General features: G+C 36.7%; 1 protein-coding gene across 9 annotated transcripts in view; it reads left to right on the forward strand.

Annotated features, from left to right (window-relative positions):
• The window catches only part of LOC5576099 (galactokinase), a 182,519-nt gene that overhangs the window by 122,324 nt on the left and 34,267 nt on the right, over positions 1-25,928 (forward strand). For all 9 annotated transcript variants that reach the window (XM_021849466.1, XM_021849461.1, XM_021849460.1 and 6 more), the window contains 3 exons: positions 3,362-3,501; positions 22,987-23,157; positions 23,298-23,423. In XM_021849466.1, coding sequence (XP_021705158.1) covers positions 3,362-3,501; positions 22,987-23,157; positions 23,298-23,423 — 437 coding nt within the window. The remainder of the gene's footprint in view (positions 1-3,361; positions 3,502-22,986; positions 23,158-23,297; positions 23,424-25,928) is intronic.

The raw sequence follows: 25,928 nt of genomic DNA on the forward strand, positions 1-25,928 counted from the left end.
CTCCAGAAGAGTCGTTTGGAACAATTTGGCTTATGAAATAGGGTGCCTAACTACACTCTTAGAGAAGAGGAACGTCGAATGGATACCAAAACGGCTAAAAAACCTCGTACGGACAAAACATTGAAAGAAGAGAATTGGAATAAAACGAAAATTTCTTGCACGAATGATTATCTTCCGAAAGCATTGATTCATAGCATACTGAATCACACATACAGGGTGTCCGCAAATTATCCGAACAGGAAAATATTGGAAAGATGATCTTGCATTGAAAACATTGAAAAATCAATGTCCATGTAGGGTAAAGGCACCGGTTTTGGCCAGCCTAAGAGAAAATGTCAATAAAAATTAAATGGGAAGCCGTGTTTATACTACAAATAAGTAAAATGTAAGCTTTCAATCCATATTATGTGTGTAAAATATCAAAAATGAGCTAGAACCATTTTTCGCTTTAAAAATCCCGTTGGTCAATATAGGCCAACGGAACCAGTTTCGGCCAGAGATTTAACTTCGGTTCCTAAATTGGCCAATTGCATTGATTTCTCATGAGAGTGGCCAAACTAGAAGTGCCCTGGCCAAATTAGGTGTATGGGAGTTAAAATTATAAGGAAATGAATTGTTTTTCTTATGCTTTGAATCAATTTGGACGAGAAAATGAATGTAGCACTATCATATGAATGTGATCTACTGAACAAAAAAGGTTTCATGCTGCTTGGCTATGTAAAACGGTGTATAATCCACTATGGCTACAACTGGCGTATGGCCAAAACCGGTGCTTCTACCCTACCTTTTATAATATATCTATATGTTTACACAAAATACAATTTTAAAAAAATTCGAAATAATTGCTTGTTACTGAGATAGGCAAATTTAAATTTTTCGGAGACGTTTTTCCTGAGGGCCGCTAGTCATACTGGAGATGTGTTATCCCTTAAACCTAAAAGAGATGAATCCAAATGTCCTTTTATTATTTGAAGTAATCTACAGGCTAGTGGCTTCAAGTTAGACTGGAAATAGAAAATTGTACGGTTCAAATCCAGTGAGTTGTATGGACATTTCTCTTCCGTCATAAAGCTTGGAAAACAGCTCCCTTTAAGACACCTCAATACATTTGGGTTGATTGTGCAATTATTTGAAATCGGAAATGTGTCAAACTTACTTCTTAAGAATTTAATAAGGCAATGTTTAAAACCATGCAAGAATATTGAATTTATTATGCTTGATTGTATAGAACCATGTCTTCAAAGTTTGTACGGATAATTTGCGGACACCCTGTATGTGAAAGAGAAATCTGGAGAACAATTCAAATCTCTGCTAGAAAATTGACTACGGTTTGTGTTTTTGATTTTTTTTTTCGACTTTTTGTCTTTTCAACGTTTTAGCATTCGACTTTATGTCTTTCGAAACTTGTCCCTCAATCATTGGTGAATACTTCTCCAGTTTCCCAAGTTCACTTCCACTGCTTACAGCTCGTGGCCTTTCAGGATGTTGCCGATTTCTACCTGGTTTCCTGCTGAATATATTCTAGGCAAAATGTCTTGTAATATTCGCACCAAGTGACAAGCTGACTGGAATCTGCCGTACTTTACTAGCCTAATAGTAAATAATTGCTTAATACACTTGAAATAGCTCGTGGTTTATGTCTCTGCACCACACACTATGTTCTGGTTTGCAGTGTATTATCCGCAGCACTTCACGCAAGAGTAAAGTGTGGTCTTTCGATTCCATTGTATGCTCCTGTAGGGGTTGTATGTCCGCGTTGTATGAGTGCGGAAAAAAATCGCATAAGTAGTGTGTGGTCTTGCGATTTCATGCATGCTCCTGTAGGAATCATGATGGATCAATTGGTGAGCTGGTTTCATGCTTTTATTTCAAATCTGTAAAATATGTACAAACTTAAATTATTTTACGGATTCCTGTGAAATCTCAACAGTTGAATAGTTTGGTAAAATAAGTTAACGGAATACGGTAAGTTTTTACAGTATTCGGTAAAAAAAATCACCGGAATCTGTAAAATTTCGACGGAATTTCTATGTTTTATTTCACCGAACAGTTCAGCTGTTGAGATTAAATGAAATTGACGGATTCCGGTAAAATGAGCTTAGTGTGTATGACTGCACATTTAATCTTTATAACGGTGCGACATATATATGATTTTTTAAACAAACTATGAATGGTTCGCCACTGTGCACAATATGCTTTTGTCCTGACATCGGTATGAATGTTTTAGGTAAGGTACAGTGGGGGAACTGTCCATATTAAGCATAAATATTTAAATATGTTGAATGCTTTCGCATCATTGCTTCGTTTTAGGTTATGTTCTTACGTTAACACTGATACTATTGCAAAACTGGTACTATACGTGCATCAACATAAGCAAACTTTTTAGCTGCAAAAATGAATTAATTTCAAAATTGTTTTCCATCAATCAAATAAAAGCTTTTTTCAACAAGCAAGTGGGGCAAGTGGATCATTTGGCGCAAATTTGCAAGTCCTCCATACTCAATACATAACAATAAAAAAAATCGAAATAAATGACGATTTGATGTAAATTAGTCCCTCATTTGTTATCTACAGCAAAAAGTTTGAGTTACATTATTCACGTGAGCTGGACATAACAATGTAGATGACTATTCATTTTTATGTATCCACTCACCCCACGGTACCTTTTTTGTTCAACTAGTTCATCACTTCAAATGTCGACATTATTTTCTTCTGCTTGGAAATTGTTCATATCAATTGAAAATATTATTTATAAGCATGTTTATATTTCACAAACAATTGTTTCTTCTTCTTTCTGGCGTTACGTCCTAACTGGGACAAAGCCTGCTTCTCAGATTAGTGTTCTTATGAGCACTTCCACAGTTATTAACTGAGAGCTTTCTTTGCCGATTGACCATTTTTGCAAGTGTATATCGTGTGGCAGGTACGAAGATACTCTATGCCCTGGGAATCGAGAAAATTTCCTTTACGAAAAGTCCCTCGACCAGCGGGATTCGAACCCACGACCCTCAGCATGGTCATGCTGAATAGCTGCGCGTTTACCGCTACGGCTATCTGGGCCCAACAATTGTTTATCATAGTCTAATTGCTTTTAAAAGTGAGTCCTGTGACTCAACGATCCTCCACATTAACAAACAACCCTCTTATTATTTTTTGCGAAGATGCAGTGGTAAACACGGTCTCCAGAGAGCAAAGGTTACGTGTAAACGTCAAACAGGAATAAAAAAGACGCAAACGATGTGGATGTCATATTGACTCACTACCATATATTTAAATCGACCGTTCAAAAGGTGGTCGATGAACAATGATGTGACATCTGCATCTCTGTTACTATACTAATTTGCAACTGTTATCGTTTCAGGCCTTACCGATGGTGACGGTGATTGTTGGTAAGAAAAACTACACCGCGTCTACCTGCGATGTCCTTACCTGCTTCGATGGAATCCGAGAGGAGAAACGTGCTCAGTTTGAAAGCACCAGCATTGCCAAAGGCAATCCAAAGTAAGTAAAACATTGATCTCAATGATTAATAATAGACGGTAACACAAGCTGGTAGATATTCAGTTGAATAGGTTAGAGAAATACTTCACGGAAGGTAACAGTCTGAATGATTGTAGTCAATTATAATTTATTAAGCTATGTAACCAATACAAACGTGTAGGTTTCATCTATATATTACCACACCATTGCAAAATCTCATTGTTTGCAGAAAAAGCTGTGGAATGATATGAAGATTTTGTAGGCCAATATTGATAATTAAAGGAATAGAGCTAACCACATAACGACAATAAAACAATTTATATGTTTGCCTTTCAAAATTTGCACACACTGTTTGAGTAGTGATCGATCCTTTGATCGCAACTCTGGCTCCAGCAGAAGATTCTTCGGTCTGTATAGTAACAATGGTTGTCTTACTTAAATTCCTTTTCTTCCCCGATAACCGTTAGAACGTGGTCGGCACTGTTATAAACAGTCAAGTTTTGAGCTATCGATTCAAGTATTTCCCATTGACAATGGTAAGCTATTCCCAAGCCCCATAAATTAGGGCTCTGTTTTACTTCGACTGTTCTTCATAGCAGCAACTACAAATTGTACGGTCATCTATGTCATGCTCATGCTGTTGCATTATGAATAATCTGGTTGATAGTTCTACGTGAATATGTGATGTATGATTGTACTAGTAATTCACATTTCACAAAGTTTTGACCTGTGCATATATTTTTTCAATTTGTTTTTCGTCGTTGTTGTTTTCAAGATAACATTTGTTTAATAGTTTTTTGCTGTTTTATAAAATTAATAGTATTGAAATATGTTTGTAATGATGTAGTAATGCTCCACTGCTCAACCACTCAAAGTAAACTAAGCACCGCCAGACTGTGGCCGTTTTTCGCAAAATTTCGTTCGAACATGTTGTGGAGTAGGGTCTTAGCAGAAGCAAGCTTATGACCACCTCGGCATAAATCATACGCCAACATCATCAACAATGAGCCAATTTATTCCATCTCGTTTCGCATAATTTTATGGGTGGACGTTTCGCATAATGGACGTTTCGCATAAAGCAGTTTCATATAAGAACAGGTAGCATTGTGAAGAAGGCATATAATTCTCTTTATGCCAAACGTCCATTATGCGAAACGTCCACCCATAAAATTATGCGAAACGTCCTTATGCGAAACGTCTTTATGCGAAACGTCCCTCCCCCTTCAATGATAGTAATGGACCCCTTAGTAGCTGGAATTCATTCTAGACGCTTTTTCCGCAATGATATCTCAGACGCATATATGTTTTGTGGAGTCTAACAACAAATTAAATGTCTTTACTTCATAGTACGCCTATGGAACATACCAAATCATTCGATTTTTCCAGCGAAATATACATTTTGAAAAACTGTTGTCCGAATGCGGAATGTTTACAAATTTGACGTTTCCTATTATGATCCCTCCATTTGGTTATGGACCCACCTGGAAATGCGTATTATGGACCCTCTTGTGTGGTTTCATTTACAAAACTGTTCCAATATCTGTATTTATGCGTCTCAAACCAAATATTTTGCCTGAAATTGCTGACTAACAATGCAAGCGAAGTTCTCCCGGTGGATTTTCATATGAATAAGGTAACTTTGAGTGTTAATTTTATGTTTTTGTGTAGGGGGTCAATAATACGCAAAGGGTCCATAACCGGCATCGACTCCTTAGTTCAGTCAGAGTGAACATAATCTCCGTATAGTTTTCTTTAGTTCAATCATAATGAACCAAGTCTGCACCATGGTCTGCAGAAAACTGTTTTTTTTTAGAAGTTTGATTTATGTTTCTTCATGAATATTATTTCACATTACATTGTTTGAAAGCAATACAAACATGTGGGAATCACGGTACTCCCCTGACCGTTACACCACTGTAGCCGTCGCTGAAAAAATGTGATCGAAATTGTTTTGACCTTGAAAACATGATTTTAGTACTATAGTGTCTTCGGGAAAGTTTTTCCATAAAATAATCGCTATTTTATGAAAGTGTCAATTTGGTGATTAATCCACCTAAAACTGAGAACGAAATTTTATTTTTCGTATTTATGAATTTAAAATAAACTTTATTCGGGAAAGTTGTGGGTAATATTAGAAGAAACAACTTTGCTGAAGATACCGTATGCATATTTTTTGATTTTCATGTACATTTGTGGAGTTTTTTGTGGAACGCCCCTAAAAATTATTTTTTTATCATAACTTGGTTGGATGATTTTGTACAATTTTCAATTGTTCTAGTGTTATTTGTTACTTGCAACAACGCATAACGCAACACTTTCTCCAAAAGAGCATATTTTTATCTCTCATACTTTTCGAGTTTTTGAAGGTTTCATATAAAATTTTGCACCTTTTTGACACTGAAAATCATTAGGTCGCGCACATTTCCGCAGTCTGAAACATGTTCATCCAATGGTTTGAAACTAATATTTTGAAATGCAGAGAAAGCCGCTTTTAGCCTGCTTTAGCCTGACGGTCAAAAGAAAGTCTGAAAAAATGTTTACTTACATGCAGATATATTGCGAATCTTTACTTAAATCCGCAGACTGTCCAACAAGTTGCGCGCTGGTGGCCCATGCGCCGAGTTGTGCGCCAGCCAAAAAGTAAATAAAGAAATGTCAAAATATCTCGCCGAGGAAGTGAATCGCTTTTAGGGCTCGAGACCTAAACTGGAGAGCGATCATAATTGTTTTATCGATACAAAACATATGGAATAAAATAGTTCGTACCTTCTTGTGTTCAAGTTGCAAGCGATTGAAATCGTTTTGACCGACTCACAACTCGGCGCATAATCGATCGGCGCGCAACTTATTTGGTGGCCTGCGGTTTTGAGAAAAGATTCGCAAAGTGCCCAACTAGTACCAGACCATGGCGCGTAACATTCAAAGTAAAGAGGAAGTGATCGAAATGCTAAAAATTCTCAAGAAGCTCAATAATTTACACTTATTCACTACACCCTATATTGGCTTAACTTGAATATCTGGCATCACTGTATCGAATTTTATGCAATTAAGTCAACAATATAATCAATCAACAAAAGGTCGGAATAATCTGTTCAGGCAAGTTTATCACAGACAACATATCCAACACACTTTTCGTCGTTCACCTTTCCAACGTTAGCTGTTTATTTTTTTTGCAGAAATACACTTATTGCTATTTTTTCTGCAGGAAGTCTCAGTCCTTTCTTGAGAATTTTTCGGAGCTCGCAACAAAAACTGAAATGTATAATATAACTATGAAACATTTATTTTTTTCCTTTAAAATTCATATGCAATCCATAAATCAGTAAATATTAATGTTTAAGATTATCATCATTATTTTTAGCTTCGCTACCACTGGTTTGTTCGTTATCTTTTTTAACCAAAAGATTTTCCCATCCTGATAAGGAAACATTTTTTTCTCGGGAATGCTCTAATAGATGTAATCACAGGATTTGATGTCGCCAACAAACAGTGTAATAATTCTTAGACAGTATCAATTCTGGAGATCCTCCCTGCAATTCTTAATATCCTTGTCACATCCTCTTGAGCCTCTTCGGTCAACTGTCCAATAGAGACCAAGAAAGAAATTACCTCACTTCCTCGTATAAGGATTCAATGTACAAAGCGTTGAGCAAATTTCTCCATAGCATCGATGTTACTGAATCGATTCACATTTGAACTGTCGAATCTATTTATTGATTTAATCGAATCCTTTGCATCTATATATTTGAATTGAAATTTATGAAGTTTGGGTTGGGATGAAATGAATTAGCAGTCGACACCAACATCTTTCAATAAAATCAGTTTTCATATTCGATACAACAAATTCACTAATAAAAAATTTGGTTTCTCTCCCATCAATTCGTTAAGAAATATTTATCGATCTCTACAAAATGAATCGAATCAAAAACTCGAATTAAGAAAATCAATTCATTCGATTCTAGATGCTCCAAACATCAATTCAAAATATCGATTAATCGTAATGACAACTTAAATATTCGAAATATCAATTTAAACTCAGCCAAAGCTAGTACGGATGCTAATATTGGGTGCCACTCGTATAAACCAAGAAGCAATTGAACAGTTTGAAATGCACACTTACCGATTTTCTCGCATTAAAACATATTTACACAATTATGAAGAAACAATCCACAATCGCCTTCGTGTACTGCCGTTCTACGCATATTTGGCTCGCAGCTCATAAGGTTTACATAGAAAATGGGACAAGTAAGTGTAGATGAGCAGTGTAAGCAGGTTGTAATTTATTAATGGTCCCTTTTATACATGGGTTCGATCACCACAAATGAACAAATTCAACAAAATCCTTTCGACCTTTTGTCCTTTCGACGTTTTGTCTTTCGACCTTTTGTCTATAAACCCTACCAATACTGATCGATGTAGTACCGTTGCATTGTTATTCAGCAAAAGTAGTCGGAGCCGGAATCGCTAATTGACCACCTACTTCATATATGGAGCAAACGTTAGAAAAGTGAACGATGAAAAGAGCTATGATATTTAGTCTGTTTGTCTGTGGTAAACCTGTCTGAACAGATTATTCCGATATGTTGTTGATTGATGTCATTGTTGATTTGATTGCATAAAATTCGATACAGTGATGCCAGATATTCAAGTTAAGCCAATATAGGGGGTAGTGAATAAGTGTAAATTATATCTGCATGTAAGTAAACATTTTTTCAGACTTTCTTTTGACCGTCAGGCTAAAGCAGGCTAAAAGTGGCTTTTTTTCATTTCATAGTATTAGTTTCAAACCATTGGATGAGCATGTTTCAGACTGCGGAAATGTGCGCAACCTAATGATTTTTATTGTCAAAAAGGTGCGAAATTGTTTATGAAACCTTCAAAAACTCGAAAAGTATGAGAGATAAAAATATGCATTTTTGGAGAAAGTTATGCGTTTTTGCAAGTAACAAATAACACTAGAACAATTGAAAATTGTACAAAATCATCCAACCAAGTTATGATAAAAAAAGTAATTTTTAGGGGCGTTCCACAAAAAATTCCATAAATGTACATGAAAATAAAAAAATATGCATACGGTGTCTTCAGCAAAGTTGTTTCTTCTAATATTACCTACAACTTTCCCGAATAAAGTTTATTTTTAAATTCATAAATACGAAAAATAAAATTTCGTTCTCAGTTTTAGGTGGATTAATCACCAAATTGACACTTTCATAAAATAGCGATTATTTTATGGAAAAACATTCCCGAAGACACTATAGTACTAAAATCATGTTTTCAAGGTCAAAACAATTTCGATCACGTTTTTTCAGCGACGGCTACAGTGTGCGTTAATATCAGAAAAAAATCTCCATCAAATCTATGCTCTACAGTTGTTTTCTATAGCTTAGTCTGCATGTCTGGGAAAAATTACGCCCTTTTAATTGTTTAAGTCTACTATTTCAAAGGAAATCTGAGATATTCGAACGGATTGTCATTGTCCGTGATTATCAGAAGAAATATACCATCAAATTATTCGTTTGCTTCGCACCAACCAACGAATGCCTTCACATATTTGCTTGTATCCAATGAACAGTTTGGATTCCGCTATGGACATTCGACCACTCATCAACTTTTACGTGTAACAAATTTGATTCGTTCCAACAAATCTGAAGGCTGTTCTACTGGTCTTGCTCTTCTAGACATAGAAAAAGCATTCGACAGTGTTTGGCATGAAGGTTTGATCGTTAAATTAAAAAACTTTAATTTTCCAACAAACATTATTAGAATAATTCAAAGTTATCTGTCAAATCGTACACTTCAGGTTAATTATCAGAACTCCAGATCTGAAAGACTTCCTGTCAGTTCCCTAAGACAGCTCTTTGGGGCCAATTTTATACAATATGTTCACATTTCTATGTTGTATGCTGTACCAATATGGACAAGCTGTTGTAATACCAGGAAGAAAGCTCTGCAGAGAATCCAAGATAAAATTTTGAAAATGATTTTGAAGCTTTCTCCCTGGTATAGTACCAATGAGTTACATAGAATATCCAATGATTAAACATTGGAACAAATGTCAAATAATATAATTGATGATTTCAGGCAAAAATCGTTACAATCTTCTATTGGCACGATTAATGCGTTATACACTAGCCGTCATAAATACGGACTCATCAAAATAAGTATTGCAACACTCAGCTGAATATTGAATCACCCTGAAAAGTTTAGCATCACCTCAAAATAGGTAAATTCACATTGCTATATCTCGAGATCCTTACGACTTGCAAAGAAGCGATCTTCAACAAAGTTGTTCAGTGGTTCAAGGAAATCCGGAAAGCAAATAGTTTGGTTCGCGAATTTGCCGCTAGGTAGCGCTAGTGAGCATGTAAAGCTGAGCATTTCAAACTATTTCTAGCTTGTGATTTACAAGAGATAGAAAGTTCGGGTCTTGAGCAAATTTGCTCAAGGGTTCAAGGACATCTGGAAAGCAAACAATTTAGTTCGCGATTTTGCCGCTAGGTGGCACTAGTGAGCATGTAAAATTGAGCATATAAACTAGATCTAGCTTGTGATTCATAAGAGATAGAAAGTTCGGGTCTTCGGCAAAGTTGATTAGAAGGTCAAGAATATCCGGAAGACAAACAGTTTGGTTCGCTATTTTGCCACTAGGTGGTGCTAGTGAATCACTTGAATATTAAGTGAATTAAATCTGAAACACTTGAATATGAAATGAATCAGACATGAACCACATTAAAATGAGTAAATAAGCTCTGAAGTACTGAGACGGGAAATAAAATAAACTTTAATAATTGAATAACAAGACGAAACAAACAGGAATAACTGTAGTCTGGGTGTGTGACACCTGAATCAATTGAATATGAATTAACTCAGACACGATTCACTTGAATATAAAGATGAATTTTGATATCAGATGAATCGATATGGAACTAATTATCTCTGAAACATTTGAATATGAAGAAAACTAGATCTAAAACCCTTGAATATGAATGAATTGATAGATGTGAATCACTTGAATATGAGCTTACCAAAACTGAAACATTTGAAAATGAAGTGAATCGGACCTGAATCATTTGAATATAAAATGAATCAGTACTTCATTCTTCAAAAAATGAAGTGTCACATAACATGAACCATTGGGATATAATGCGAATCATATCTGAATAAATTGAACAAGAAGTTAATCGGTCCTGAATTACTTGTATATGAAGTGAATATTACCTTAAATAATTGACTATGAAGCGAATCAGACATGAAGTGATTCTCACCTGGAACACTTGAATATGAAGTGAATTGGACATTAGACTGGCCCAGCTCAGTATGGGAGAAAAATAAAGTTGTATGATTCCACGGGGCACCTCCCAGAATTATTTCTTGGGGTTGGACGAAGCCTTTCTGAAAAATTCAGCTCATTTGGTCGTTCCATGAGCTGGCGCATTTGAATTGAAGTTAATATGGGATTTTCAGCTGAAACATATGAGCAACAGCACATCATGTACTGTTTGGTTCAAGAAAATTGATGATCAATTGGACCCAGAATGTCAAAAACACTACTTGATGTAATAGCGAAGAATATTGTAGAGGATTGTACCATGATCAAAATTAATAAAGTTGGTGTTTTAACTATCTGAAGTATATCATGCAACACTGCTTGCATTTCTTCAACATAGCTTGAAGGTAGCCACTAAGCGCATCATAGCCACCTATGACCGTGGGCGAGCTGAGGCACATGTCGCATGCATATAAGTGACTTTACGGGAGTGCTGATCTAAGCCTAACTTTCAACAACTGAAAGAGTAATGAAAATGTGATTAAATCCACATACAACCTTCTGCAATTATGTTCATTGGGGTATCAACTAGTGTATTTGTCATTCTGGGCTTATTTGAACGCGAACAATTAGTATACGGAACGAAACAGTGACATAGGATCAATTTTCAATATATTTGAGATGAATATCCCATACAAACTTCAAATCGAATGCGCCAGCTGGTGAAGCAACCAATTGAGTTGAAATTTTGAGAGAGCGTTTTTCTTTCCCTAAGGCTCATATCTAGGGGGTGCCCCGTTGAGTTTTACAACTTTTTTTTTAAGGGCCAGTCTATTGGACATGAGTCTCTTGGATATGGAGCTAATCAAATCTGAAACACTTGAATGTGACCTGAATGCCTTAAATTTACTTCAAAAATCAAACATCAATCACTTGGATACTGTACTAATTAAACCTGAAACACGTACATAAAGCATGAATCAATTGAAAATGAAGTGAATCAGCGCGTGGAGTTGAAGATTTAGAGATCGTATGTTCGATTCCAGACGTTTTGTTGCTTTGTTTTTGTTTCATATTTTTAGTCGGCTCCGTGCACCCGAACGAAGATTCGCCCGTAACGAAAGAATCGTATTTGTTCGTCATGACGCCGAGCCCATGTAATCGGATCTCTGCGGCAAATCGTCATCCGATGCTGGTTGAGTGGCGATGACGATGCTTCTTTTAGTTTTGACGCCAACTTTTTCCATTTGACGGTGACCATTGTCTGGCTTGTTTGTAGCATACATTACTACATTCAGATTTAGCTTAAATCTACAATTTTTCTTTTGGGTTTCCCGGTCTTTTTGATTACACAAACACATAAGAGCCCGGGCTAAATACAATAGTGAACGAATTGTATAAATCATTTAACTCATTCTCAAGCTAACTCGTGAAGAGATAGACCCAGTACTTGAAATACGTTTAAAAAAAGTAAGAAAAATGCGTTATTATTTGGTTTCATTGATTTTAAAATCATGACACTTGCAGAGCTTAATGTAACACGTCCTTCATAAGTATCTATACTCTCTTGAGAAGATTCAAAACTCCGAATTTCTTTAGCCCGAGTGTTATCACACTGAACGCACTGTTACGCTGAATGCCATTGTTCCGAACATATTATTACCTTGAATGACATTGTCCCGTGATAATGGAATTCGAAGTAATGCCATTCTAGGAACTCAAATTCGCGGCTATGGTCTTCAGGTAACGGAATTCAAAGTTAAGGGGTATAATTTTGAAAATGATAAAAATAGAGTTGTTCATGGATTCCACGTAAATAAATGGTTTTGGTTACCGGAAAATCATAAATGTAAATTTTTCTGTGCCTTGCATAAGAAAAAAATAAAATATTAAAAACCACTAGTAAGGCAAGCAAACACTTTTAAACTCCAATATGATGCTTATCTTGACAGATAGGCCTATTTCGTCTGCGCCTTACAGACTTCTTCAATGCCGAGTGCTCGACTTGACGTATGCTTCGCTTCGATAAACAACAGGTAACAATCAGTAGCATGTGACATAATCTAAATCGTGAGTACATGGGTTCACCAATCTAACCAGAAGATTGTGTTACAAAAATCAGTTGATTGTAAATGACTTTTGCAGCATGTAAGTGCAACGTTTCATTGGAAACATTTGAACATGCTCAACGGTATTAGAATGCCCAATTATACTATTTAAAATAAGTGTTTTCAATGGTTACACCGCAAAAAAGGTGTAACTCCAAATTTCATCTATTTTCTCATTCAAAACTTCACCAAGATGTTACAAATAACTAAACAAACCAATTTTGAGCCAAATTTGGTAGTATATTTCTTCTGATAATCAGTGCCAATCGCCGATTTCCTTTGCATTAGTAGACTTATACAATCAAAAGGGCGTAACTTCAAAACAGGCCCTATGATATGTTTTTAACTTTGCCCAGAGATGCAGCTTACCTACAGAAAACAACTGGTGAGCACAGACTGATAATAACAGTCAGGTGGGAATGTATTGAATAAATATTTTCAAAAGGTTCACGGAAACAGCTATTGTAGGCCAATTCAATTCTTGGAAATGTTTCAAAGAAATTTATGGAATAACAACAGAAAACTGTTGAAAGGAGTTTTAATTTTTTATTTTTCTTGACGTTTGTAAGAACTATAAGTGTTATGTCTTATCTCACGTCGCGTTTCGTGAAGGTCTTAAGAAGAATTCCTGGAGAATCCCAAGAAAACAAACATACCTTCAACTCAACTACCTTCGACACAGTCCGTAAAAAGCCTGACTCGCAGCTGTAATACGCCTTTTTACCTCGCAGGTAACATCATTATCGTAAGTCACTAGAGTTCCTAGGTACACAAATTCTTCAACTACCGTAAAACGGGGTAACTTTGATAGTTTTTTCGAATAAAACTTGAATATTTATGCATGCTGTTTCAAAGAATTTTAATTCATATTTTTAAAACAAGTACTGGTATCCTAACTATCGATTCCAGCTGTTAGATTTCCAAAAAGATTTATTCTAAATGGGTATATAATTTTTCATATAATCGAAAGTCGGTTTTCTGTTCTGGGGTAACTTTGATAATGGAGCATCACTCGAACAAAATTGAATGAATTACAGAACATTTGTAGGGCGTTGCATATCTTTAGGCGTTTAACGCTATATGTAAATTTCTGACTTAGATTACAAAAATGGCCCCAGTTTGTAAAAATAGTATTCGCTAAGAGTTTTGAGACCGAATTCGAGTTCTACTATAACTAGGCTGTCAAGTATAAGTGACGAATCCATTATGACTTCATCAAATAGTGATCGTAGAACAGATTGTTTGAGAGCATTTCAAAGTTGCTAAAATCTTATTAATTTTCCATATTTGCATATAAATCATCAAATGTACTTGATTGCAACGGAAATAGCTTTAACATGAAGTGTCATACTAATACTCTTTACTTTTGCATTCGTTTTGCTTAACAGATTAATAGGAACTTTGTTATTTCGTTTAGTATGTTGAGAGTCTCGTATTATCAAAGTTACCCGCATTATCAAAGTTACCCCGTTTTACGGTACTTCAAAAGTATCACCACCTATAACCACCTCACTACCAACATCACCTATGGGCCCATGGTGTCTACCAGCGACCATGTACTTTGGCTTTGTGGTGTTAATAATGAGCCCAATCAGCATTGTCTACCTTTTAAAAGGCACGTATGTCTCTTCCACAACTCGGCGATCAATCCCGATTATGTCGATATCGTCCGCAAAACCAAGGAGCATATACGAACGTATGATAATAGTGCCATTCCTATGCGCGCAAGTTCTTCTTATTGCGCCCTGCTTCAATCCGTCTAAGGTTACGAAGGATGTTGAAATCTCATCCGCAACCCGTATACACCCGATTCTGTTTTTGCACGGGGGATGCGTACCGTGCAAAAAAAGTTTTCAGTTCAAAATTTCAAAAACCGTGCAAAAAAAAGTAACACCATTTCTCGACGTTCCATGCAAAAATAAGGTTTTGGCGGAAAAAAATGTATGGAAACTTTTTTTGTACGGCCGTGTAAAAAAATCCGTGCAAAAACAGAATCGGGTGGACTTAATTTCGATCCTTCCGACGTTGCACGAATCAGTCTTATCAGCTTCATCAGAAAACCATGTTTTATCATTACTTCCCACAACTCTTTTCTTTTCATCTCAATTCTTCATGAATACATATCTTTAATTCAGAAATCAGTGACATTACGATACTATATTACGAACAAAAATTTTATTGGCTCAGGGCATTGATGAAACATTCAAATATGCACTCAGTCAGGGTGGACCAAGCAAAAATCTTGAGTACTGGTCAAAATATATTCTTCCAATAAGCGGGTCCTAGAATACTCCACACAGACTCCATATAACCATAAATGACCAGAAATCAAAATCAGATACATCAAATTATGTAATATTTATAAATTTCTATTGATGGATGAGCAGAAGAAATATTTGATGCTGAAAACAATGTCAAATTCAAATCACTTGGACTGTCTTGTATTTTCTCGCACTCCTCCGTGCGTTGATATTTTTTCTTATTTTGATAAAACTTGGTCCACACTGACACTCTTATCGATTTTTATTGATCATCCAAAGCAAATTCGTTACATTTTATAACATTCATCAAATCTGATCAAAGTAAAATGGAACTAAGATAATTCTGCATTTAATGAAAGAATAATTCCTTTTCCCAAGTTTTGCACTTGATCCATCTGATTTAACGCTGACCAATTCAGCAGTGTTGTTATGTAAACATGAAAGCAGATATGATTATTTTGAAGAGTTCTCAAACCATTCTTCAATTCTGCGGACAATACTCTCACTATTAACTAACCATCTATTCCGTTGGTTCATATGTTAGCCAAGTAACTTTCCCAACATATATTTTACAAGATATTCCCTATTTGTCAAACAACCTTACCGAACAGCATTTCAGCTGTACGGATTTATTATCTGCCGCTACAAAACACAGGTCTTCCATCAAGCAATTTTCGCGCGAATCGCAACTCCTGTCGGGAGCCCTCCTAGACTTCTGTAGACCAGGCCAGCGACTGTAATCATACACTGTGTACCAACCGGCCGGCCGATCTATGTATGTGGTGAGATAATAATGGAAAACCGAGAAACATCACATTTTCCTAGGACACCAACTGGGAAACGAACACTACACCGTCTCCTCGGCGGCATAGGCTGATGGCCGTCTCATTTTCATATTCATGTATTTAAATTAAATAATACGACATCAAAACTCGCGGAAAATTTCGCATAATGAATGTGCAAACGTGTTCATAATTCATGCAAATTTTAGGCGACCGCGCATCTCCCCGTATAAAAACAGAACACACTGCACAATATCGGTCGGCAGCTCGGGCAGAGGCCTACGGAAGCGCAGGACTTGGTGGTCCTAGTTGCTCAGTCGTCGGATGAGGATGCGCCTCTGTTTACCGGGCCGGCAATTGTATTTACAGTATGGCATCGAATTTCGCGATGAGTTTAACTTTTTGAATTGATACAGGATATATTATTCTGTCTTTATTAGTATAGGAATCATTTCACAACAAGTGTCCACAGTATCTACTTGTAATCCACCACCACCTGTTACAATCGGTCCTTGTTACTGGTCAAATGTTCATTGAGCTTGAGCTTCAGCTTGATTGGACGCCCGTGGTTGCTACTCCAATATCGCCAGATCAGCTGCACTTACAAAGGAACCTACCAGATGAATGCTTGGGACTAACAGATACCTTCAGTGTATAAGTGCTGGTGATCTTCTATTTTCAGGCAGAAAATGGGGCCTGCCACGTCAAAATGCTGGCCAATGAGGGGAAGGGGGAGGAATTTATAATGCATTTAAAACTAACCCAAAGTAGACTGGATATACCCCTGCATCTACGCCAGTTCATACGGGAAGGTGTAGGGTTGGTAATATTATAGCAGAGAGGCTTGCTGTTTGGTTAGCAGACTGCCCATTAGTGTGGGACAAAATTTATATTCTCGCTCCAGTCCACTTTTTGGATTGCATTTAGGTCCCATAACAACTGTGCAAAATTTCAGCTCGATCAGAGAAACTATATTTTAGCGCCAGCTGTTCAAAGTTTGTATGGGATTTACTATGGGAAAACTTATTTTTGCAAAGAAAAATTGCCAGAGGTCGCCTTTTGACCTCTATAAAAATTCTGAACACATACCTTTATAGTTTTTTTAACGATACAGAATATTGCCGAAGACCGCGAAACAATCCGACACTTGTGAAAAAAGTTATTCAATGAAAAGCTATTGGCAAGGCGACGTAACACGTAAAGGAATAACAATAATAACAAAATCAAGCAAAACTTCCAAATAGTCTATGCTTAATAACTTTTGTCACAAACAACGGATTGCTTTGCGGTCTTCAGCAATGTTGTTCATCGTAGAAATACCCATCGAGATAAGTGTTCCGAATTTTTATAGAGAGCAATAGGCGAACTCGGGCGATTTTTCTTTGCGAAAGTACCTAAGTTTTCCCATAGTTAATTCCACACAAACTTTGAACGGCTGGCGCTAAAATATAGTTTCACCGATCGAGCTGAAACTTTGCACAGTTGTTATGGGACTTAAATGCAATTTAAAAAGTGGACTGGAGCGAGAATCTAATTTTTTCATATAACCGTGTCTCAGGCTACTGCCCATGCATCAGGCGTAAGGGAAGACGTGCTTTGACGATGGAAGAACGGAACCGTAGGGAAACGATTTTTTGTCCGTCTCTGGTTTTAGCAAATGCTATGAAGGAATAGATCAACTTTGATAAATTGAAAGTAGGAAATAGAGGCAAGTGAAAGATACAACCACAAAGGACGCAAATGAAGCAGAAGCGGTAGCCATTAGATATAAATTTGAGAAGGTTTGTCAAATTAGCAATTCGATAGGCATAACAATTGGGCTTTTCCATGTGTCAAGTGAATGAATTTTTGACAAAAATTTGGTCAAAATCAGTGATGATCGACACGTATACACGTATACATGTTCATTTTTTGTGGACTTTTAATGTGTAATGAACTCAAAGGAAGGTTTGATAGCATTTTCTAGTCACATCATCAATTATCTCGAATCCATTATTATTTGATTCCCGCCTGTCGTTGAGTAAGCATAACTCAAAAGGTGCGTTGTTGCTGCTGTTTCTGTTGTTAAATATTATATCGTGCAAGGCGTGGAAAGGGTTGGCTTTCGTTGTTGCCCTGTACCTACATACCATCACCCAAGTGTGGGAAGCTCTGCTGCATAGTGCATTGTAGTGCGTATGTTATGTGTGCAAAAAAGCAGATGTGCAGATCTTTCGAAAATATATCGAGCTGCTGCTGTTGCTACTGTACAAACATCGGTAATATCTGGTTGGAAAATTGATTAATTTCATGCACAATATGGTAGCCCTTATCGCGGGGGCCAACCGTAAATATTGGTCGCTGCAGTTGATTTCGGACTGTGCTTCCGACTTTTGTGTAAATTCACAATTGAGGTGGTTAGAAGCAAAGGTGTGAGGGGAAAAGTTGAAGTTTCTTAGCATTTTTTATTCTAGAAACATATTATGGGATCTAAGATTAAGCTCGTTTTAAAATATTATGTTATTTATGCGATTGGATGAAAGAACAACCCAGAAATATTGCGACAAATGGAAAAATGACAGGGCTGTACCAATTTTGAAACCAGACAAACATTCTGCAGAAGCTTCCAGCTGTCCAATTAGCTTGCTTTCCTCTATCAGTAAACTTTTTGAAGAGGTCATTGTGAACAGAATGATGGTCCACATAAATGAAAATTCAATTTTTGTCAATGAACAGTTCGAATTCCGCCATGGACATTCGACCAAACAAATCTGAAGGCCTACTGGTCTTACTATTCTAAACATAGAAAAAACATTCGACAGTGTTTGGCACTTTAATTTCCAACATACATTGTAAGAATAATCCAAAGCTATCTGTCAAATTGTACACTTTAGGTTAACTATTAGAACTCCAAGTCTGAAAGACTTCCTATAAGAGCTGGTGTTTGGCAGCATTTTGGGGACCAATATTATACATTATTTTCACAACTGACTTACCCTAGTTACCTAATGCACCCCACAAATGCTCAGACGGTTTGACCAACATTGACTCCGCCCCCCGGGTTGATGCTCATGTTGGTGCTATGTTTGACCGTGTGTGATGCTGCTTGGCGAACCAATTTGACAGTTTGTGAAACCGATTTGACGGTTGACGAATCGTTTGGCCAAAATCAAACGAGTTTAATTTTTCTCAAATTACCGGTGTGTGGAGCTTAATGTTTGACGAGCCGATCGTACCTGTAGGGATGTTGCACGAACATCGACGTCATCATGTCAAATTGAAGCTTCGACGTCCCATGAACTGCCGATGCAGATGGGTGGAAAGTCAAAATGCGTGAATTTACGCAGCGTCAGTGCCATAGTGATCTATCAAATGCGCACTCTTGAGCTGTTTCTATATATTCCGCTATCATTTCCATCAATCTCTAACCGTTTTCTTTAGCAAATTCCAGGGATTATATCAGAAGTTTCTTCTATGGATAACATCAGGATCTCTTCTGGTAATTACATCAGGAGTTCGGGTTTCATTAGCATTTTCTTTAGACATTCCACCTGGAATTTCTTCTGGGATTCGATCAAGAGTTTCTCTAAAGATTCCATCAGGAATTAATCCAAAGATTACATCACAAGTTTTTCCGATAATTCCATCCAAATGAGTTCTTCAATAAGTTTCTGCAGGGATTCCATCGAAAGTTCTTTCCTGAATTCCATTAGAAAAACTTCTAAGTCTTTATTATAAAATCCTCCTGGGATTCCATCAGAAGTTCTGTCAGGAACTCTTCTAGGTAGTCCTCCTGGAATTCCTTAGGGGTTCCTCCCGGAATTCTTAAAGGGATTTCTCCCGGAATTAACCAAGGGATACCTCCCGAAATTCCTCGAGGAGTCAATCCTCAAGGAATTCCTACCGCAATATCTCCAACGATTCTTGAGGATTATCAGGAATTCCTCCAGGGATTTTATCAGGAATTTCTTTTAAAGATTACATTACCGGAATTACTCAGGAGATTCCTTCCGGATTTTCTCAAAGGATTCCTCGCGGAATTCATCGTGGGGTTCCTCCCAGATTTCCTTAAGGAATCAATCTTGGAGGTTTTTAGGAAATCCTCCAGCGATTTTACCAGAAATTTATTATAATAGTTTTACGTGTAATTTGGGAATCCACCAGTATATCATCCAGTGACTTTCAGGAATTCCTCCTGAGATTCAAAACAGGAATTCCTTCTTCCACTGGGAATTTCACCAGAGGTTCCTCTAGGCATTTCACCAGAAGTTCCTTCGTGAATGCCACCAAAACGAGCTCCAATGATTCAATAACGAATTTCCTGTGCGATTTGACCACAACTTCCTATAAAGATTCTACTGCAACAGTATTTTCCCTAATTATATCACCTGTAATTTTTCATGAGAAAAGTTTTTTAAGGAATTTCATAAGGAGTTCTTCTAGCGTTATCACCAAAGTTTCGCTAGAATTACCACCAAAAAAATTTACCAGAGTTTTGCTAAAAGTTCAACCATAAAATACTTCAGAGGTGCTACTAGCAGTGGCGCAACCAAAGGGGGGTTTTGGGGGTCAAATACCCCCCCCCCCCCAGAGCCGAAAAATTTTAAAGGCTTGCTAAATATTCTTGTGAAATTCAGTACTACACATCATACAACTACAAAGCAATATTTTATTTTAATTCGTATAAACAATGTGAATGTAAGTGATTTTCAGTTATATTATTTTGTGTTGTGTGGTTTTATTCTTAAACTCTTTGTGGAGTTTGAAAAAAAAACAAAATTAACTGGTAAATACTACTATAACATGCTTAGAAATAACAAAAATTCCTAACTTTACTGAAAGCGTTGTGCCAACAGTCTGAACATACGAATTCCTTGATTTATAAAAAAGGAGAAAAACATATCAGCGAATGCTATTGAAGTACTTATCTGCCAGTGGATGCATTTCGGTTCCGTAACAAATTTCAAACAATTTTAGGATTTTCTACGTGTGGATCATGAATTACATTCAATATATTGGGTAAACCATACAAATAGGGGGTTCATTCGAAAGAAGTTGGAAAAATGTGACTCGGGTTAAAAATATGAACGCATTGGCGTCCCACTGCAATAGCAAATCAATATGCTCTTTTACAAAGTTATCCAAAAACAAAGTTTAATGTTCGTATTAAAAATCTAAGGTTGTTATCACATATTTGGTCATAAAATCTTCACAATGAAAGCAGAACTGATTTTGACCTTTGGACTCGATTTTCTAGGATGTCAATTCTGTAAGATGTAACAATTAGTCTACTTCCGTCAGTTTAGTTTTAAAGTGCTGATCTATTTTCGACCTATTGCAACAATATTGTCAATGATTTCTATTGCAAATTGCTGCGCTCAGCGATTATTCTTGAATTAATTTTCATTGGTAAAAATCTCCAAAACATAATTAAAGCGCAAGGTAGAAGAAGAGTGGTGGAATGGTATCACACTAATGTATTGTAATATTTATTTTTTCATTTTGCAATCCAAATAAATCCATTCCTAAAATGTCTTTTCAAAAAGTATTTTGAAATTTGCAACCAACCAAATCCTGGTTGCGCTACTGGCTACTAGGAATGTGCTTCATGATTATCAGAAATTCCCCCAGGTAGTTAACTGATATTTACTCATGGATCAAACACATTTTTTTGAATGCCTTCAGGATGAATGCCTAAAGTGGACCTAAAAGGTTTTTTTTTTTTATTTTTGAAAAAAAAAAACATGGAGAAATTTCTTTAGAAATCCTTGGAGGTATCACCAAAGAATCAATGGAGAAATTTCCAGAGAATTACCTGGAGAGATTCCTTAATATATTTCTGGAAGAACTTTTAAAGCAATCCCTGAAGGTGCTTCTGAAAGATTCTCTTAGGTAACTCCTGATGGATTCCTTGAAAAAAATCCTTTAAGAAATACTGGATGGAATCGATGGATAAATTCATTTAGGAATCCTCGGAGAAATTTATATTAGATTATTGAAGTAATTCCTGTAGAAATACCAGGACGCATGCCTCGTAGGGTCTCTTCAGAGATACAAGCAAGAATCTTTGGAGGAAATACTGGTGGAATTTATAAAAGAATTTATTGGAGATTATCTAGAGGAATACCAAATGATAACCTGGAGCATCCTCTCAAAAAATTGCAAGTGAAATCTCTAAGGGAATTCCTGCTGATATCCCGTGTACAAAGTTTTGATGTATTATTTTGCAGTATTTCTCTTGGAATCTTTGAAGGCTTTCTGGTGGAATCCTTCGTGCAATTCATGTTGAAACCCCTGGAGCAACTTGATGAATTCTTGGATAAATTTTGGGTAGTATCTGTATAGAAATGCCTGATGTTTTCTGGAGGATTCTTTAATAAATCATTGGGGATTTTTTGGTGGAATTCTTGAAGAAAGCATTGAACGAACCACTGGAGAAATCCTTTGGGAAGTATTTGTATAGATCCCTGGAAAACACTGTTCAAAATTACTAGAAAGAATCACTGAAGAAATTCCTAGTGGATTTTCTGAAGTAACTCCTTGTGGAATTTAAGAAGCAGTTTAGGAGCAAGCTCTTGAAAAAGTCCTTGGGGGAATTTCTGGTGAAGAAATTCTTGAGAAATTCCTTGAGAGGTATCTGAAAGAATTCGTGATTTGATTCCTGGGTAACGCGTGATGGAATCCTTAGACCTAACTTCTAGAGAAATTTCTGAAAAAATCTTTGAAATTTTTTTTATAAAAATCTCTGGAGGAAATGTTTTATTTGGAGGGGATGTCAAAAATCTTTGTTTGCGGATGACACAAAGGACGATGCCTGCGTGTCATTTGTAGTAGATTCCAACAAAAGTTTGGATATTTTGATGTCAACAAAATGTTAATAAATGCAAAATTTAGTTTTACCAAGTTAGAATGATGGCGTGTTCAAACACAGAACACCTAGAAATAAGAAATGAATGTAATGTTTGGAATGAGACCAATAAAGAATTAAGAAAAGCAAATCGGTTTTTAGCGACCAGTTAAGGATTAGATATTGTATGTCCTGAGCCAGAACTATCTTCATTTCGAAATTCCAATTGAACAAATCCTATTGTTTATACTTTCCTTTCTAGATGGCTCAACTACGTGAAGGGTGTGATGTTCCACTTCGGTCAAACGGTTCCCGGCTTCAACGCAGTCATACATTCCAACGTTCCCGTTGGTGGAGGCCTTTCAAGCAGCGCCGCCTTGGAAGTGGCCACCATAACTTTCCTGCAGCAATTGACGGCCCGCAAAATCGAAACGTAAGTCACAGACAAGTTGTCCGCACTGGTTGCGGTATCGTATTCGAATCTGATTCGGTGCGTAAATTTGTGTGCTGAACACAAGCAGTAACTGGTAGGTAAGGTAAATGATTGCGCTTTGCATATGTTTGCTTTCACAGGGACAGCGATAAGGCCCTGATTTGCCAGAAAGCGGAGCACACGTTTGCAAACATGCCCTGCGGTATTATGGACCAGCTTATCTCGGTGTGTGGACAAAAGAACCGGGCACTGTTGATTGACTGTCGGTGAGTTGATACCAGGGAATAAGAAATTTTATTGGGGGTGGTTAGGTTTACCTGGACCAACGGATGGATGTTGGGTGTGTTCGAACGAAATTGTGTTGTGGCCAAGATAGGGGAAGATGGTTCGAAAGGACCACTTAAGCTCAATCGAATTTTATAGAGACGCAGGGACCTTTCTTAGCCGAGTGGTTAGAGTCCGCGTAATGGAAATTATCTTGACTTCCCTGGGCATAAAGTATTATCGTACCTGCCACACGATACACGAATACGTCAAGTTTGGCAAAGAAAGCTCTTAGTTAATAACTGTTGAAGTGTTCATAACAATACTTAGCTTAGAAGCAGGCTCTGTACCAGTGGGGACGTAATGCCAAGAAGAAAAAGAAGAAGAAGAAAAAGAAGAAGAAGAAGAAGAAGAGGTACAGCAAAGTTTTGTAAGACACCTTGTAGTTCACAACATTTCCTTTTGCCAAATCAAACATATTTCCAGAATATTAGTTTACGCCACAAGTTGCAGAATGAAGATGTCCACAAGGAGGCGTACTGTCGTCACTACTCTGATCGCTAGTGATAGATGAACTAATAAAAAATCTAGAATCACAAGTAACCGAAGTAACTGACGAACGTAGGATTGGATTATGGTAATTTCTGGTTGATCGGACTAGTAGCAGGATGAATAAGTCGATCATATCCATGCGAGAATAACAAGAGATAAAACACTTTTTCATATTTGTATTACATTAACTGTACAGAGCACAATACAATGCAATTTACTTGTGCCTACGTTATGTACAGTATGACATATCTTGTGTCAGTAATATAGGAGGAGATAGAGCTCAGCGATTGTATTTTGTCCAAACAATGGCTTATATATGGAAGGAACTTTAATCTAATTCCGATACTGGGGTAATAATGACCCAAAATCGGATTTTAACCTGCAATATTTTTAATCGGATCTTTTAGAAACTTCCTGATTTTTGATGTTTTGTGAAAACGAAGCACAAAACCAACAAAATACCAGAAATGTATACCGCTATAAATCAGCGAAATAACAACCACCGGGAATCTACTACGAAGGGTACCGTAAACTGGGGTGAAGTTGATCACTTTTAAGCGATTCTAACTTATAATTCCTAGTAGGATGCATGTATTATCATCCAAATATTTTTTAAAACCTGTTCTGGATTAATGCTTATCGAATTATTAAAAAGAAATTTGGACGAAATATTATCATAATATCAAAAACATATTTAAGAAATCAAAAACTAGAGTTTGTGATTCCGGGGTTAAGTTGATTAATTACTAAAATAGGTTTCCTAAAATAAAAAACATGCTATTCAATAAATTCGGGGTCACCGAATCTGAATCAAGTCTTAAAAAAGCTGTTGATAAATCGATCAATTTTAGAATTGAATGTGTTGAATTACACCACATTATACGCCCAAAGGTATGTACTTTTTTTTTTTCGAAATTTTCATCCCGCTTGCAAAAATAACATATTTTTTCTCTGAAAGAGAATTTTTATCATCAATTCAAATTTAAAACTGAGTGCACAAAACATATGTGGAAAGTATGAAACAGTTTATTTAAATGGTGGCTTCATATAGCCGTGTAAAAAATCGATTGTTTGGTGGAAAACCTTTCAACAGTTCATCAAAAATTTATAATATGGTATAACTACATAATCAAGAGTAGCTATCAGGTAATGTCACAACTTAGAAAATGTGACAATTGAAATCGGGTCATAGCTCTTTTAACAGTCTATACAAGTGGGTCCGGGAATAATCAACTTCTCCCCACACATGTGGAATTACAGTATACTCAGTCCAGAAAGCTGCAGTCATCACCAAATTGGTCGAGATGCAGACCATAAGGTGTGGCCCACTTAGAATTTGAACAAACACCTTTGGTTCTCACAAAGACTCTAGTGGTCCAATTTAGAAGCTGAACCGTCCATGTGTGCTCCATAACAATATTAACATCACATGATTTTTTTCACAGCTAAATTCGAACGCACTGCTGAGAAATTCAACATGGAAGAAGAGAGAAGGGAAATAATTGCGCCCAAAATTTTGAATAAAAAAACCGACTTGATCAGGAAAGAAATTGCAAAAGAATGAGGTTTTTCAATAAATACTGTGTGACTCGTACTTAATAAGTACGAAATAACTATTTTGACGGATCGCAAGCCACAAAGGAAGCGTCAGGCAGTTATCTGCACCGTCAGATGTGGATTAAAATCAGAATCATTGATTCAAATCCAAACATTTTAGACAGTGATTAGGCCAACACCGAACTTTTTGCCGTGCTGTATCGTGTAATGGATTTGACTTCGGATATTGAAGCCTCCGATCATACCGTGTCTGCAGACAACCAAATTGTTAACAATATGAGAGAAATGTGGCCAAATTCCGTACCATGAAGTTGTTTGATCAAGTGTGGACGAAATTTAAGGATTTTTTCATGATAGGTGATACCCACGTAATTGACACCAACTCAGCCCAATTAAGA

Source organism: Aedes aegypti, chromosome 3 (genome assembly GCF_002204515.2).
Source record: "Aedes aegypti strain LVP_AGWG chromosome 3, AaegL5.0 Primary Assembly, whole genome shotgun sequence".
In the NCBI taxonomy this organism is placed as follows: domain Eukaryota; kingdom Metazoa; phylum Arthropoda; class Insecta; order Diptera; family Culicidae; genus Aedes; species Aedes aegypti.